This window comes from Protomyctophum parallelum, assembly GCF_964188405.1.
Source record: "Protomyctophum parallelum genome assembly, chromosome: 12".
NCBI classification, from domain to species: Eukaryota; Metazoa; Chordata; class Actinopteri; order Myctophiformes; family Myctophidae; genus Protomyctophum; species Protomyctophum parallelum.
This window is the reverse complement of record NC_139712.1, coordinates 13361223-13378744: the sequence shown is the minus strand read 5'-3', so window position 1 is coordinate 13378744 and position 17522 is coordinate 13361223. Positions and strand designations below refer to the sequence as shown.

General features: G+C 43.0%; 2 protein-coding genes across 2 annotated transcripts; one reads left to right on the top strand and one right to left on the bottom strand.

The window, feature by feature from the left end:
- Positions 1-642: 642 nt before the first annotated feature.
- LOC310867528 (phospholipase A2 inhibitor and Ly6/PLAUR domain-containing protein-like) lies at positions 643-7982 on the top strand (the record flags this gene model as incomplete). Its single annotated transcript, XM_083777643.1, has 5 exons — positions 643-757; positions 4787-4894; positions 5550-5717; positions 6649-6774; positions 7762-7982. The coding sequence occupies exons 1-5, from the start codon at positions 709-711 to the stop codon at positions 7980-7982; spliced, it is 672 nt and encodes a 223-aa protein (XP_083633769.1). The 5' UTR covers positions 643-708.
- A 6584-nt stretch (positions 7983-14566) lies between these two features.
- Positions 14567-17252, bottom strand: LOC310867527 (apolipoprotein D-like; the record flags this gene model as incomplete). The annotated part of the gene is made up of 4 exons (XM_083777642.1): positions 14567-14766; positions 16174-16259; positions 16858-16976; positions 17142-17252. 4 exons carry the CDS (start codon positions 17250-17252, stop codon positions 14567-14569), a joined length of 516 nt encoding a protein of 171 aa, XP_083633768.1.
- Between the last annotated feature and the right edge of the window lie 270 nt (positions 17253-17522).

The window sequence follows — 17522 nt, the reverse complement described above, 5'->3', positions numbered from 1 at the left end:
CCATGCAGAAAGCAGTCCAGGCTGCATTGCTGCATTCAACATGAACCCCATGCAGAAAGCAGTCCAGGTTGCATTGCTGCATAACATGAACCCCATGCAGAAAGCAGTCCAGGTTGCATTGCTGCATAACATGAACCCCATGCAGAAAGCAGTCCAGGTTGCATTGCTGCATTCAACATGAACCCCATGCAGAAAGCAGTCCAAGCTGCATTGCTGCATTCAACATGAACCCCATGCAGAAAGCAGTCCAGGCTGCATTGCTGCATTCAACATGAACCCCATGCAGAAAGCAGTCCAGGTTGCATTGCTGCATAACATGAACCCCATGCAGAAAGCAGTCCAGGTTGCATTGCTGCATTCAACATGAACCCCATGCAGAAAGCAGTCCATGTTGCATTGCTGCATAACATGAACCCCATGCAGAAAGCAGTCCAGGTTGCATTGCTGCATTCAACATGAACCCCATGCAGAAAGCAGTCCAGGCTGCATTGCTGCTGCATTCCTTCACAGTTGATGTTGGAAAAGATCCAGTTAAGAGTTATTTAAAAAATACATCTAATCTATTCCCTCCTCCTCCTCCTCCTCCTCCTCCGAGGGTGATGATAAAAGGACATGCTGTGTGTGTGTGTGTGTAAACAGTGTGTAAACAGTGTGTGTGTGTGCAGACTTGCAGTGTGTGTGTGTGATTGTTATAATTTCTCCTCCAACATGAAGCTGATGTGGACTCTGAGCATCGCATGGAGCCTCTGCTATGCAGGTAGGATTTCACCCCAACCTAATTGCCATTAACAACAATGTGTTTTTTTGCATTGAACGGTGGAACATTAAGTTACTTATTGTATTTCTGATTGAACGGTGGAACATTAAGTTACTTATTGTATTTCTGATTGCCTTTTTTCTGATTTGTGATCACAAATTGCACGTCAGGGCAGATAATATGACCGGTGTAATATATCATATAATATAACTTTTTACATTTTTGCCTGACAACAATTATGCAACAATGTTTTCCTTTAATGTCTCATTAATTGTCTTTACTTTGATTGTATTACAGTTTTACTTGTGATTAATGTAAATTACACTAAATAAATAAAATACGTATAGTTGGTGTCTTCGGCATGAAACCTGTTATCTTCATAAAATCTAACTCTTTATTTCATAAAACTTTTTTCACACGACGGCGTCGAGAGTAGCAGATCTACTTTGATCTATTTATGTATTTATTTTAACTAATTTACATATTTATGATATAAACTATGAATAAATAATTTCTGATACAGACAGAAACTACAGTTAATCCTCAGGGATATTTTAACTATTGGAAGTTACAGTTTTGGGAATAAAAATAATGATAGTTTATAGGCCTGTCAAAAAAAATCGATTCGAGTTAGAATCGCGATTCTAATGCCGTCCGATTCAGAATCGATTCTCATTTTCCAAAAATCGATTTTTCTTGCACAAATGTACCTGTGCATGCAATGCATTATGGCCTGGGTTTCTGCATAGTGCATTTACTACCAGCTAAGCTAAGCCTGCCAATTGTATTTATTTTACACCTGTTTTAATACTAATGTAGATCATGAGTAGATCATGCTAAAATTATATTTAATTGTTTTTAATAAAAATAAAAAAACTGCTTTAGAATCGAAAAAAAAATCTTATTTGAATCGAGAATCGGAAAAATCGAAAAGATCGTTTTTGAATCGAATCGTCACCCCAAGAATCGGAATCGAATCGTGGGACTATGAGGGGGAATGTTCCAATATAATATAATTATTATGTAAATGAGCTCTATGGGGGGGAATGTTCCAATACCCTCGCTGAGTTAAAATAATGATTAATGATTTATTCATAGTTTATGTAAATGAGCTCTATGAGGGGAAACCTCATATTAGCCTTTTTATTTATTTAGTGTAATTTATACATTCATCTCAAGTATAACTGTAATACAATCAAATTAAACACAATTAATGAGACATTAATGAGAGTTATGTTGTTGTTGTCAGGCAGAACAAGTTTTGGAATATTTATGTGTGTGTGTGTGTGTGTGTGTGTGTGTGTGTGTGTGTGTGTGTGTGTGTGTGTGTGTGTGTGTGTGTGTGTGTGTGTGTGTGTGTGTGTGTGTGTGTGTGTGCTGCGCGCGCGCGCGCGCGCGAGGGCCGGATTTAGCATTCAGGGGGCTCTAAGCAAAGCATTGTCAGGGGGCCCTCGCTGCGTGCGTGACCGTGTGTGCTTTGAGCGTGCGTGCAAAACGGCATATAGCAGACCGCCAGGCAAAACGGCATAGCAGACTGCCAGTCAAAACGGCATAGCAGACTGCCAGTCAAAACGGCATATAGCAGACTGCCAGTCAAAACGGCATAGCAGACTGCCAGTCAAAACGGCATATAGCAGACTGCCAGTCAAAACGGCATAGCAGACTGCCAGTCAAAACGGCATATAGCAGACTGCCAGTCAAAACGGCATAGCAGACTGCCAGTCAAAACGGCATATAGCAGACTGCCAGTCAAAACGGCATAGCAGACTGCCAGTCAAAACGGCATATAGCAGACTGCCAGTCAAAACGGCATATAGCAGACTGCCAGTCAAAACGGCATATAGCAGACTGCCAGTCAAAACGGCATAGCAGACAAACAGTGTGAGCTCCCCTATCCAATGCATGTGCTGAAAAAACTGTGCCATTAGCTCAATCTCAGGAACATGCACAGGGATTTGGAGGGGCAGGGGCCGACATTTGAAAAGGGCACTTGCGGTGTGAGCGCATGGTGTGTAAGCTATATTATTGAGCAAGATATATTGATTTATATATCAATTCCCTGATGAGATCATATAGAAAACAAAGTCCAATTAAGAAGATGCCATTACTATGCCAGTGCAAAACAAATACATTCATGTAATACTGATAATATAATTATTTAAAGTAAGCTTTAGATAAATGATGAGAAAATGTTTACTTTGTTCATCAGGAGCAATATGGGATTTGGGAATAAAGTGCTTTAACTTAAAACATGTGCCCACTGTGGCTGCCTCACTGCTTTTAGTGCACCAAACAAACAGTCCATAGACTTGGCTGTTCCCTAAAGTGCTCTAACAAGCAAAGTCCATAGACTGTGATATGGAGAAGACAACTATACTGTACCCAATTTCTTCAATGACTGTCAAGCAATGATTGCTGTCACAGGAGGGGTCTCTGGGGCTGACACTGTCTGATGATCTATATGATCTGCCCTGCAGTGCAGCTCAAATTACTGGTAATAAAAGTAAAATTAACAGCTGATTGTGATGCTGTTATTTGTTATAAATATTAAGAATCACATGTTTGCTTGATTGCCTGCAGACAGTTTGTGATCGATCAAAATTAAATTAGAAAATTGTGAAATCATGACACTGACGAGAGAGAGAGACAGAGAGAGGGGGGAGAGAAAGAGAGAGAGAGAGAGAGAGAGAGAGAGAGAGAGAGAGAGAGAGAGAGAGAGAGAGAGAGAGAGAGAGAGAGAGAGAGAGAGGCGAGAGAGAGAGAGAGAGAGAGAGAGAGAGGGGGGGGAGAGAGAGAGAGGGAGGGAGGGCGAGGGAGAGGGAGAGAGAGAGAGAGAGAGAGAGGGGGGGAGAGAGAGAGGGAGAGAGATAGGGAGAGGGAGAGGGGGAGAGAGAGAGAGGGAGAGAGAGAGAGAGAGCTCGTTTGGTCGTCGGTCCATGCGTGACAAATTATTTGAAATAAAACCTTTTTTTTGTCCACACAGCACACACAGTCACATACATGACGACATGACACAGCCTACCTTTTCACTTCACTGGAGTGACGAGTGGTTTTGTTTGTGAGCGAAGCGGCTGTGCAGTGCACTCAACTATACATACATGTGTCCAGCTTGTTTATGTTTGGTTTTCAAATTCGACTGAGTTGCGCGGCGGCGGCGCGGCCGATCTACAAGCTCACAACGTGTCGTGCTGCGCAGCGTTGTGAGCTTGTAGATCTGCTCTAATTCTGCAGCGCACGCCTGCACGAACACTGCGCTGCTCAGAGGGGGGAAACAGGGGGGGCCCCACGACGGGACGGCTGGGCGTCGCTTAACGGGAGGATGAAGAAGTGACACTGGTTGGGAGGAGGAAGCGACGCGCGGCCGTCGGAGGCCCCCCTGGGCGGCCCCCGGCCCCAGACCGACGGCAGCAACTGCGATGGAACGGGCTGCAATATTAGACATTTTTCAGGGAGAACTCTCGGGGCCTCTAGCCGTCGGGGCTCTATAGTCTACGCAGTTGCGTAGTTTGCGTAGCGCTAAAAACCGCCCCGTGTCTAGACACGGACGATATGTTACGACCAAAACTGTAACTTTTCCAAACTAAAAAATCACACCTGTGTGAAGTGAGGGGCGCTAATATATTAAAGAGCATACCCATAAGGGTAAGGATTTAACCCTAATCTAACTATACTAACCCTGGGTAGCATTAAGTACTCTCCTCCAACCACAGCTCTGCATGTGACTGTGTTAAATGTCTGCTCCAACCACAGCTCTGCAGTGACTCTGTGTTAAATGTCTGCTCCAACCACAGCTCTGCAGTGACTCTGTGTTAAATGTCTGCTCCAACCACAGCTCTGCAGTAACTCTGTGTTAAATGTCTCCTCCAACCACAGCTCTGCAGTAACTCTGTGTTAAATATCTGCTCCAACCACAGCTCTGCAGTAACTCTGTTAAATGTCTCCTCCAACCACAGCTCTCCAATGACTCTGTGTTAAATGTCTGCTCCAGCCACAGCTCTCCAGTAACTCTGTGTTAAATGTCTGCTCCAGCCACAGCTCTCCAGTGCCACACCTGCCGTGACTCTGCCTGCAGCTCCGCCGCCCCGCGGCAGACCTGCAGCATCCCCAACCCGCGCTGCATCTCAGCCACTCTGGACTGTAAATATCACTATTTATTATATTTATAAATATCACTATTTATTATATTTATAAATATCACTATTTATTATATTTATATCAGCCACTCTGCACTGTAAATATCACTGCTAATATAGTTAAAACATGTAAAATTACAAACAGGTGTTTCTACTACAGTTAAAATGTAAAGTGTAAAATAATTATTTTAATTGTACATTATTTTAATTACATCATCACAACAACATGAAACATCACACCCGTGTGAAGTGAGGGGTGCTCTTATCATCAGGACCAATCCGAATCTGCATCCTCACCTCCGTCTAAATCAAAATGTTCCTTCATTGTCATTGGTGGATTTAATGTTTGTGTTGTCACAAATTGACGTCATATTTGGCGAACATTTGACCTAATTTCTCCTTTCATCGTCAACGGCAAATGACTAAAGCTGTTTATATATAATATTCCTTTATTTAGACTTTATTTGATACAATATTCAATGTTTATATTAAAACAGTTATGTCTTTATTGTTTTAGCCCCTCCAATGTGCAGCTTGCAAGAATATTATATTCAAAGATTTGAGGCACATTTTTACGATTAAAAAAAACAAACAGCAGACCTACAAGCTCATTTATTACAGTTAATGCAGCGGTGTAATAATAATTTAACCCTTTGCAGCCAGCGCGAGCGGCAGCAGCGCTCTGAACGTGTTCAAGGGCTGCGTGGCAGACTCCACCTGCCTGACCACGGGATCGCTGACCATCTCCGCCAACCTGGGGGGTGGCACGGGCATCTCCTCGTCTTACTGCTGCAACACGGACGGCTGTAACACCGCCACGCTGACCGGTGGGTACAGACACTAACACCGCCACGCTGACCGGTGGGTAGAGACACTAACCCTAACCCTAACCCTAACCCTGGGCCGTGGCACGGGCATCTCCTCGTCTTACTGCTGCAACACGGACGGCTGTAACACCACCACGCTGACCGGTGGGTAGAGACACTAACACCGCCACGCTGACCGGTGGGTTACCGACACTCTAACGCTGACCGGTGGGTTACAGACACTCTAACGCTGACCGGTGGGTTACAGACACTAACACTGACCGGTGGGTTACAGACACACTAACACTGACCGGTGGGTTACAGACACACTAACACTGACCGGTGGGTTACAGACACACTAACACTGACCGGTGGGTTACAGACACTAACACTGACCGGTGGGTTACAGACACTAACGCTGACCGGTGGGTTACAGACACTAACACTGACCGGTGGGTTACAGACACACTAACACTGACCGGTGGGTTACAGACACACTAACACTGACCGGTGGGTTACAGACACACTAACACTGACCGGTGGGTTACAGACACTAACACTGACCGGTGGGTTACAGACACTAACACTGACCGGTGGGTTACAGACACTAACACTGACCGGTGGGTTACAGACACTCTAACGCTGACCGGTGTCCCAGCTTATATTGTAGTAATACCTGATGATCATGTTTTAGGGTGGAAAAAAATGGTGGCACTCCATCTTTAACTGGACCAATCTCACATGTCTTAGGAATGGGTGGACTAAAGGAGAAGTCCCCAAATTCATTTATCTTTTTTTAGGAATATTTAAAAAATAATATGCACGTTTTTCCACCGATTTAATTTCAGTTCCCAGTGCGTCTTTAGCAGCCGGCCAATCAAATATCTTGTTTCATTTCAGTTCCCAGTGCGTCTTTAGCAGCCGGCCAATCGAATGTCTTGTTTCATTTCAGTTCCCAGTGTGTCTGCGCAGACGGCCAATGAGCTGAAGTGTTTCACGTGTGACAAGCAGACGGCCACCGTCTGCAACATCTCTCTGACGTGCGTGGGCCTGCAGGACAGGTGTGTCAACGGCACAGGTGAGTCACATGACCTGTCACATGACCTGTCACATGACCTCTCTTAGACGAATTCAGAAACGGGTCTCATGGTTCCAGGGCTTAGAGTATATATGAATAGAGACGGCACCCAGAGGAAACCCTGAGGCGAAATGGACATAGTGGCCGAATTTGGTATTGCAGCTCGAGCCAGCGCTGGTCTGTTGACTATCATTGCGCACGTTCATGTGTTTGGGGCCATGACACGTGAACGAATGTTTCATACGTGAACGCGCACAAACGGCACAATGATAGTCAACGACCAGCGCGTTCATGTGTTTGAGGCCAATCCATCCCAGAATGCACTCTGTTCCTACCAGGAAGGAGGAGTGAAATCGCCTCATGCGCTTTTGAGCAACTTAATGCAAGTGGATGGGAGGAGAACTACAACTTAATGCAAGTGGATGGGAGGAGAACTACAACTTAATGCAAGTGGATGGGAGGAGAACTCGGGTGTCTTCTCTATTCATATATACTCATATATAGTTCCAGGGACCCCCCCAGAAGCAAAGATAACGAGTTAAAAAAAACATTCGCTGTGAACGAATATATATTTGCGCTATACGACCTTGTAGATCTGCTATTTTTTCAATAACTTTAAAGTATAACAAAAAATGTTTAACCCATTTTAGGCAAGAACCCCTTTTGGTGTTAGCATCATGTTATGCTTTAGCTATTGAAAAATAGCAGATCTACAAGCTCATAGCGCGCCACCGAGTGCCGCGCTACGAGCTTGTAGGTCTGCTATTTTTGAAAAATCGAAGAACGACTGACATAGAAACATAGCTTTTTCAGAAAACCGTCAGCATGTAGAAGAACATTTTTAGAATCTGATCTCAGGTCAGAATGGGTTTAAAGCACCAAAAGGGGGGTTAAATCCCGCCCACCTGGGGGGCAGAATGCCCAACCGCAGTGTATACTCTTTGTTTTGTTCATATTTTGTTCGTGTTGTGACCTTTGACCCTGCAGTGTCCACCGACCCCGCCCGGAACACCCACGGCTGCGTCTCGTCTGAGTTCTGCGGTTCGTCGGCGCGGCTCTCCGTCTTCACTCCTCTGGCCAGCCTGGCCAGCTTCACCAAGGGACCCGCCTGCTGCGACAAGAGCTACTGCAACTCCGCCAGCACGCTGAGCCTAGGGGGCGCTGTTCCTCTGGCGCTCTGGCTGGTCACTGTCACACTGACAGCCTAGGGGGGCGCTGTTCCTCTGGCGCTCTGGCTGGTCACTGTCACACTGACAGCCTAGGGGGGCGCTGTTCCTCTGGCGCTCTGGCTGGTCACCGTCACACTGAGCTCATAGTCCGCTGAGCCTATAGGGGGGCGCTGTTCCCCTGGCGCTCTATATTTAACCCGTTCTGACCTGAGATCAGATTCTATAAAAATGTTCTTCTACATCCTGACAGTTTTCTGATAAAGCTATGTTTCTATGTGAGTCGTTCTTCGATTTTTATCAAAAATAGCAGACCTATACAAGCTCCTAGCGCGCCACTCGGTGGCGCGCTATGAGCTTGTAGATCTGCTATTTTTCAATAGCTAAAGCATAACACAATTCTAACATACCAAAAGGGGTTCCCGCCCCAAAATGGGTTAACTAGAGAAATATACACTCAAACTAAAAGATGAGAGAACATATTACGCCAGTTCAAGCTTCCCCAAATCCCTACATTGGCTGCCGGTTGTTTTTAAGATTGATTTTAAAATTAAATGTAGGCCTACTTGTTTATAAAGCTCTCAATGGTCTCGCACCTTCCTACCTACATGATTGCCTGTTTAAATAATTATGTCCCAAACCTTCCTACCTACATGACTGCCTGTCTAAATATGTCCCAAACCTTCCTACCTACCTACATGACTACCTGCCTAGATATGTCCCAAACCGCCCCCTAAGGTCTTCCACTGCTGGCCTGCTCGCTGTGCCTAAAAAAATGGCAACTACAAAACAAAGTGAAGCAGCTTTCTGCTTCTAGGGGCCGACGGCGTGGAACAAACTCCCACTGTACCTTCGACAGGAAGCCTCTGTAGTTTAACAAACTCCCACTGTACCTTCGACAGGCAGCCTCTGTAGTTTAACAAACTCCCACTGTACCTTCGACAGGCAGCCTCTGTAGAAATTTTTAAAGCACAGCTCAAGACCCACTTCTACAACATTGCTTTTAATTGATCTTATAAAATCCCTGTGGTTATTCATGTCTCTTGTGTTCTCTTTTTCTCCATTGTTCTGTAAAGCACTTTGAGCTGCATTTCATGTCATGAAAGGTGCTATACAAATAAAGTTTTATTATTATTACTATACCACCATAGTTCCACACTCACTCCAGAGGGCCACGATAGTTCCAAACTCACTCCAGAGGGCCACTATAGTTCCACACTCACTCCAGAGGGCCACTATAGTTCCACACTCACGTGTGTGTGTGTGTGTGTGTGTGTGTGTGTGTGTGTGTGTGTGTGTGTGTGTGTGTGTGTGTGTGTGTGCCGAATGACGAGACGCTTATCAACGAGACAGAACAGCGGTATCAACATGATCAGGTTTCTGAAATGGAGTCCAGAGAAGTTCAGATGTTAATCTGTTGTCAGAACGTCAATCATTCAGTCCAACCTGTTTGACCCAATTCAACTGTAGCAAAGCCCCGCCCACTACCACTTAGACACTCCCACTGTTACACAAGATCTGAAATGACAACACATGACATGACAGCATGACACATGCTTTGCCACACCTAAACAGGTCGATACAATCTAGTCTGTAAAGTGTCACAGATCTCTATCTCTCTGTTTGTGTGTTTGTGTGTGTGTGTGTGTGTGTGTGTGTGTGTGTGTGTGTGTGTGTGTGTGTGTGTGTGTGTGTGTGTGTGTGTGTGTGTGTGTGTGAGAGAGAGGGGAGAGAGACAGAGGGGAGAGAGAGAGAAAGAGAGCACCTAAAATACAGTACAGTACAGTAGAGTACAGTAGAGTACAGTACAGTACAGTGTTGTTTTCGTCGACTAAAACTAAGACGAAAAATGTTTGTCGACTACCTATTTTCACTGACAAAAACAAATGGAAACTAAATGGAAACTAAGCTACGATGACTAAAACTAAGACTAAATATACTGACAATTTCGGCGACAAATAAAAACTAGACTAAAATGTTAGGAAGGGACTAGTGGACTAGAGATCCAGTATATGCTATTCCAGTATGCTATTTTCAGCAAGTGTAAAAACACTCATTACGACGGCATCAAGACCCGCCAAAATACATTTTAGTCGACTAAATCAACTGTAGATTTAGTCGACTAAAATCTTATGACATTTAGTCGACTATAAAACTAGACTAACACTAAGACATTCCAGTTGACTAAAATGTGACTAAAACTAAATGAAGTTTCAGTCCAAAGATTATGACTAAACTAAAATAGAAATTTGCTGCCAAAAACAACACTGGTACAGTACAGTACAGTACAGTACAGTACAGTACAGTACAGTACAGTACAGTACAGTATTGTCTGTGCAGGACTTGCCAAGTGGCCAGAGCAATGGTAAAGTGTCTATCTTTTTTTTTTATTATATGGAGAGAAAAGTCGAGAGTCGGGATTTGGAGATTTACGCATATAGTGTGACATATGCTGACAGACAATGAAAGAAACATATATGGGCCTACTTCCACTCACAATTTAGGTGGCTTTTAAAATGCGGTACTAATTCCTCCTTCTTTTAATAAAAATACCATTGGCAAGTGTAAATATAAAATCAAATATAATATAGCCTACAATTGAAACCTGCTACTGCAGTGATTTTACCCTGTGTTCAATGCGTTTCTGCATTTGTGTGGACATATCTCTGTCGTATGGCCAGGGATTTTCTCTAAAACGGAGGACAAACATATCCATTTTGCAAAAGATCCAGAGATCCTGCATTTTTGTTTTTGGCAAATTTCTATTTTAGTTTTAGTCATAGTCTCCTGAATAGTTTTCACTTAGTTTTAGTCACATTTTAGTCACCTGGAATGTATTAGTGTTAGTCTAGTTTAAGTCGACTAAATGTCATAAGATTTTAGTCGACTAAAATGTATTTTTGCGTACCTTGTTGACTTATTTTACACTTGCTGAAAATAGCCGATCTACAAGCTCACAACGTGTCGCGCTGTGAGCTTGTAGATCTGCTATTTTCAGCATGCAACCAAGTGTAAAATGACTTATACTGGATCTCTCGTCCACTAGTCCCTTCCTAACATTTTAGTCTAGTTTTTATTTGTTGACGAAATTGTCAGTATATTTAGTCTTAGTTTTAGTCACCATAGCATAGTTTGAATTTAGTTTCCATTTAGTTTTCTTCAGTGGAAAAAGGTAGTGGACGAACATTTTTCGTCTTAGTTTTAGTCGACGAAAACAACACTGGTGGCCTGGGCCTTAATATTGACCAAAACCAGAGCAGAACTCCCAGACTCGGGCAATCAATTAACACAGTTGCAACCACTATATAATTGTCAAGTATTTCATACAGCAATAAGTTAAAAAAAAATCTGAACTATCCCTTTAAGGATCATATAAATGCCAGTATAGACCGATTCACAGAGGGGTGCCCTGGGCGCGGCCATTACTGAGGTGTAATACATGGAGCAGGTGCTCTGTAGACCAGGTGTAGCTAATCAGTGCTGCTGCACTTAATGGTACACCTCAGTAATGGCTGCACCCAGGAAACCCTCTGTGAATCGGTCTATAGAACATTTGCAGAACGGCCATCTTGCCATCAGAGTTTGGCAGCAGTCGTTTTCCGTAAAGCAACGTCCTGCTGCCTCCTGCATTATGTGCTAATTCAAAGCAGGTGGTACACATGGGCTGTGGAGTGAACTCTAACAAGCGCTTCCAAACTGCAGCAAAATGTCCTTCCTTTTCATAACATGTCTACAAATAAACAAACAAACAAATGAATAAAACAAACAAACTTTTAGGCAACAATAACAACTCAAGGCCTACCTTGACAAAATGCTGATTTTAGAGAGGATGGTGCACGAGTCTTCTGTTCTGGTGGTAGTTAGTTTAGACTGAACTTCCATCCTCGACTGATGTCAGCAACCTGTAGTAGTTCCACAACAACTACAACTACAAGACTAACTATGTGCTTTATAAATAGGATAATAAAACATTACAATAACTCTATATGCTTTAATGAGGTTAATACAACATCACAATAACTCTATGCTTTCTAAATACGTTTATATAAACTGTTGTTCGTCATTAACCTTCACTCTACGGGTGCTTTGAGTTGCATCGTGGTGCATTAAAACGTGGGCAATAGCGCCCTCTGGTGAGCGGACCGTGCTCCGTGAGGGCGGTGATCCTGGCGTGAGGGGACCGGAAAGTTAACTTTGGTCCATTATTTCTCCACTTTAATAACACCAATGTATTTATTGTGTTGTACATCATTTTAATCGTTGATTAGTCACCTTTACAACGAGGTACAGCTTGTCATGACCACGCGTCCGTGGAATGAGCAACATTGCTAAACGTCTCCACTTTAATAATGCCAATTGTGTGTGTGTGTGTGTGTGTGTGTGCAGGGACGGATTAACCCCCACAAGGGCCCCTGGGCCGGTAATGTTTTGGGGCCCCCATAGCGCGTGAGCATGCAGAATATTTGTGTTTTTATCATCTTTTTGACCTAAATTTAACTAAATCAATGGCCAATTTCAGAGCCTCAAACCCAGTTCTTTGCAATCCAGTTTCCTTGAAGGGCCCCTGAGAGCCAAGGGCCCCTGGGCCACGGCCCCACTGGCTAATTTGGCCCTGTGTGTGTGTGTGTGTGTGTGTGTGTTTATATATATTATATATATATGTAACTGAGAGTGTAACACATGGAACCAAATGAACCCTAACAGGTCTGTAACTCTGAGAGTGTACACTCTCAGAGTTAAATTAACACTGATTTTACAATATCAAATTATTCTCTAGAATTATCTTCTTCCTGCTCCTTTTCTTTTCTTGTATGGAATGTAAAAAGTAAAAATCACACCCATGTGAAGTGAGGGGCGCTAAAGTCTAACTCATGTTGATGAGGTGATGTAAAACAAACATTAAACACCATTAACAATAAAGAGAACAATATGACGTAATGAGGCACATGACGTAAATCTTCCCTTCATTGTAAGGAGTCTGTGGTGATGTGAACTGAGTTATAATAATAATAATAATAATGCTTTTGATGAATACATTGATTCTAAATAACTGCATTTATTGTTGATGGCAATTGATATTTATAGAGTCTGTCTGTCTGTCTGTCTGTCTGTCTGTCTGTCTGTCTGTCATAAGGTTTTGAACTTTCTTTATCAAGCCACAGTGGTTCTCAACCAGTGGTCCGGGGACCACCAGAGGTCCCTGAGGTGGTTCCAGGTGGTCCCCATTCAGCTAAATGATGTAAGAGTTGGTAACCAAATGGACCCTTTGTAATGCGACTACATGAAATAACCTTAACGTCGCTGAGAGGTGATTGGATGGGCCGTGTTGTCACTGAGAGGTGATTGGATGGGCCGTGTTGTCACTGGGAGGTGATTGGATGGGCCGTGTTGTCACTGGGAGGTGATTGGATGGGCCGTGTTGTCAGACGCGCTCCGCCGCAAACAAAAGGAATTATCTGGATCCAAACGATGCATTGTAAGGGTTTTATTAAAGGATTAAATGATGCATTGTAAGGGTTTTATTAAAGGATTAAACGATGCATTGTAAGGGTTTTATTAAAGGATTAAACGATGCATTGTAACTTGTAAGGGTTTTATTAAAGGATTAAACGATGCATTGTAAGGGTTTTATTAAAGGATTATAAATAACGGTGCTCAAACGTAAAGCAAACACAGCTTCAACTTAAATAAAGTAAATGAAATAAAGCAAATGAAAGCGGTGTTAAACGGTGTCCCACACACCTCCAGCAGACTAAAACTAAAACATTTCACATGACTAAAACTAAAGCCTTTCACATGACTAAAACTAAAACCTTTCACATGACTAAAACTAAAGCCTTTCACATGACTAAAACTAAAACCTTTCACATGACTAAAACTAAAGCCTTTCACATGACTAAAACTAAAACATTTCACATGACTAAAACTAAAGCCTTTCACATGACTAAAACTAAAACCTTTCACATGACTAAAACTAAAGCCTTTCACATGACTAAAACTAAAACCTTTCACATGACTAAAACTAAAGCCTTTCACATGACTAAAACTAAAACCTTTCACATGACTAAAACTAAAGCCTTTCACATGACTAAAACTAAAGCCTTTCACATGACTAAAACTAAAGCCTTTCACATGACTAAAACTAAAACCTTTCACATGACTAAAACTAAAGCCTTTCACATGACTAAAACTAAAACATTTCACATGAATAAAACTAAAGCCTTTCACATGACTAAAACTAAAACATTTCACATGACTAAAACTAAAACATTTCACATGACTAAAACTAAAACATTTCACATGACTAAAACTAAAACCTTTCACATGACTAAAACTAAAACATTTCACATAACTATTAAACTAAAACATTTCACATGACTAAAACTAAAACATTTCACATGACTAAAACTAAAACATTTCACATAACTATTAAACTAAAACATTTCACATGACTAAAACTAAAACATTTCACATGACTATTAAACTAAAACATTTCACGTGACTAAAACTAAAACCTTTCACATGACTAAAACTAAAATATTTCACATGAAATGGAATTGTATTATATTTATTAAATAGAAAAATGCCGTCAAATCCAACAGTGCTCTGTTCTAAACGCTTCATTCCTATTGGTCGTCGCAGCCCGTTTGGTTGGCGACCACCATCAGACTGACGTTGACGTTGACTTGCTGAAAGACGTGGGCGGCGGCGCCCAGCGCGGCCGGAGGCGGGGCTTGGTGCGAGCGTCCAATCAGCCACGCCAGGTCGAAGTGGAACAGGTTGAAACAGTCTCTGCAGTAGTAGACCGCCGCGGTGCTGCTGTAGTCTGTATGGAGCACCCACCAGGAGAACTGGAATAGATCTGTTTATATTATAGACGATATGTTAGTGATTAGTCTGTATGTAGCACCCACCAGGAGAACTGGAATAGATCTGTTTATAGAGACGATATGTTAGTGATTATTCTGTATGGAGCACCCACCAGGAGAACTGGAATAGATCTGTTTATATAGACGATATGTTAGTGATTAGTCTGTATGGAGCACCCACCAGGAGAACTGGAATAGATCTGTTTATATATAGAGGATAGATTAGTGATTAGTCTGTATGGAGCACCCACCAGGAGAACTGGAATAGATCTGTTTATATAGAGGATATGTTAGTGATTAGTCTGGATCTAACACCCACCAGGAGAACTGGAATAGATTTGTTTATAGAGACGATATGTTAGTGATTAGTCTGTATGTAGATAGCATTTCTGTTGGCTTAGATAGCATTTGACACAGATTTATAGCATGTTATGTAGACAGCACTATAATTGTATTGTATATAGTCATAGCACGCCATAGTACATATGTATAGCATAGTAGTAAATATGTATAGTTTATATGTATAGTGTATGTATAGTTTCATTATATAGATATTCCACTGTTACTTTCTTAGCTTACGCATGTTTCATGATAAATGCTTTTATGTGATGTATTCCCATGCTTTTGTTCTTGCTTAAATGTAAGTTGCTCTGGATTAAGAGCGTCTGCTAAATGCCTAAATTGTAAATTGTAAATTGTATGTAGCACCCACCAGGAGAACTGGAATAGATCTAATAATAATAATAATAATAATAATACATTTTATTTATAAGGCGCCTTTCAGGGCACTCAAGGTCGCCGTACAGATTAAAAACAGTACAAGAACACAGTTAAAAGCAGGAGAAAAATAAAACTAGGGCACAGCTTGCAGCAGAAGACACAGAGGTCACACAGAGTCATAGGCCTGCCTAAACAGGTGGGTGAGGGTAGGTACCCTCACAAAAAACATGCAGTAATCCTGGTCACTAAACTGCCTCCCCCTGGCCAGCCGGGGCGCCTGATGGAGGGGAAAGGAAATGGTTGGAATAACGTGTTCCTTCCACGAGCTACGTCCAACCAGGGAAACTCCCCCCTGTCAGGTGTAAAGGAGCAACTTGGACACTCAGGCATGAAGGAAGCATGAGTTCAAGTCCGTTGCTCTCCCCTTGTCCCCCATATATGGGGACTAGGTTGCTCTCCCCTTGTCCCCCATATATGGGGACTAGGTTGGTCTCCCCTTGTCCCCCATATATGGGGACTAGGTTGGTGGAGGGTGTGTAGAGCCCAGGATCACATTAGATGATTGACACAGGGGTGAAAAATGGGTTACAAAATCGTGGGATAAAAAACAAAAAAACGCAGTAACTAAACACCAGAAGACTCACCATAGAAGTAGCTAAACACCAGCTTGGCAGGCTGTACGGTGGTCTGGCTGATCACCGTTGGTGTGCTGGAGTCCACCTGACCCTCACTGGTTCACACAGAGAGAAAGGGGTGGGGTCACAATCTACTGTAAATGCCTCTAAAACAGAGTAATGCTATAAAGTACATCTAAAACAAAGTATTACCAACTAAATGTTAGCCAATTAGGATGTAATATGACATATCGGACAGGTCCGTCTTGAACACATGACTATAGAGATACTGTGTAACCATTTGTGGGATTCTTGGACAGAATCTGGAGGAGTAATATTAAAGAAATGTGTTTTTCAAAAGTCGGCCTCCTGGTGGCGCTATAACAGGCCGTTCTGGAAAATGTGGGGCAGAGTTTCATCCAGGGAGTGTGTGTGCGAAGTTTGGCATCGAACGGGTTAACGGTGCCGGAGATTAGCTGGTAACGGACGGACACGCACACACGCACACACGCACGCACGCACATGCACGCACGCACGCACGCACGCACGCACGCACGCACGCACGCACGCACGCACGCACGCACGCACACACACACACACACACACACACACACACACACACACACACACACACACACACACACACACACACACACACACACACACACACACACACACACACACACACACACACGTGTTTCCATCTCTACTCACATGGTCTGGGAGAAAATGATGTGTGTGTTTCCGCCGATGTCTTTGATGCTAGCTTCGTTGCAGCTCCCTCTCTCATACAGGGACGGAAGCCTCCTGTGCTCAATCCACCGGCCCTGGAACTGTGCACGCACGCACGGAGAAAGGCAGGAAAGACACTATAAGCTAAAAAAAAAGGTTTTGAGCTTTTGACATAATGTGTGTGTGTGTGTGTGTGTGTGTGTGTGTGTGTGTGTGTGTGTGTGTGTGTGTGTGTGTGTGTGTGTGTGTGTGTGCGTGCGTGTTACCAGTGCTAAGGAGAAGTTGGCCTGCAGAGTGGGTGTAGGACACAGACCCCAGTTGAACCTCTGAGCTGTGACCACAGGCACGACCAGCAGGAGGCAGTATAGAGCAGACATCATCAGCACTTTAACCAGAGTATAAATAAATACAACGTCAATGCATTTATTTTAACCCATTCAGACCTGAGACCAGATTCTACAAATGTCTTCTAAATCCTGACAGTTTTCTGAAAACCCTCATGTTTCTATATCAGTGGTGCTCAACCTTTTTTCATGTCAAACCCCCATCTGAAAATATCTTGTTTCAGGGACCCCCATCTGAAAATATGTTGTTCCAGGGACCCCCATCTGAAAATATGTTGTTCCAGGGACCCCCCATCTGAAAAT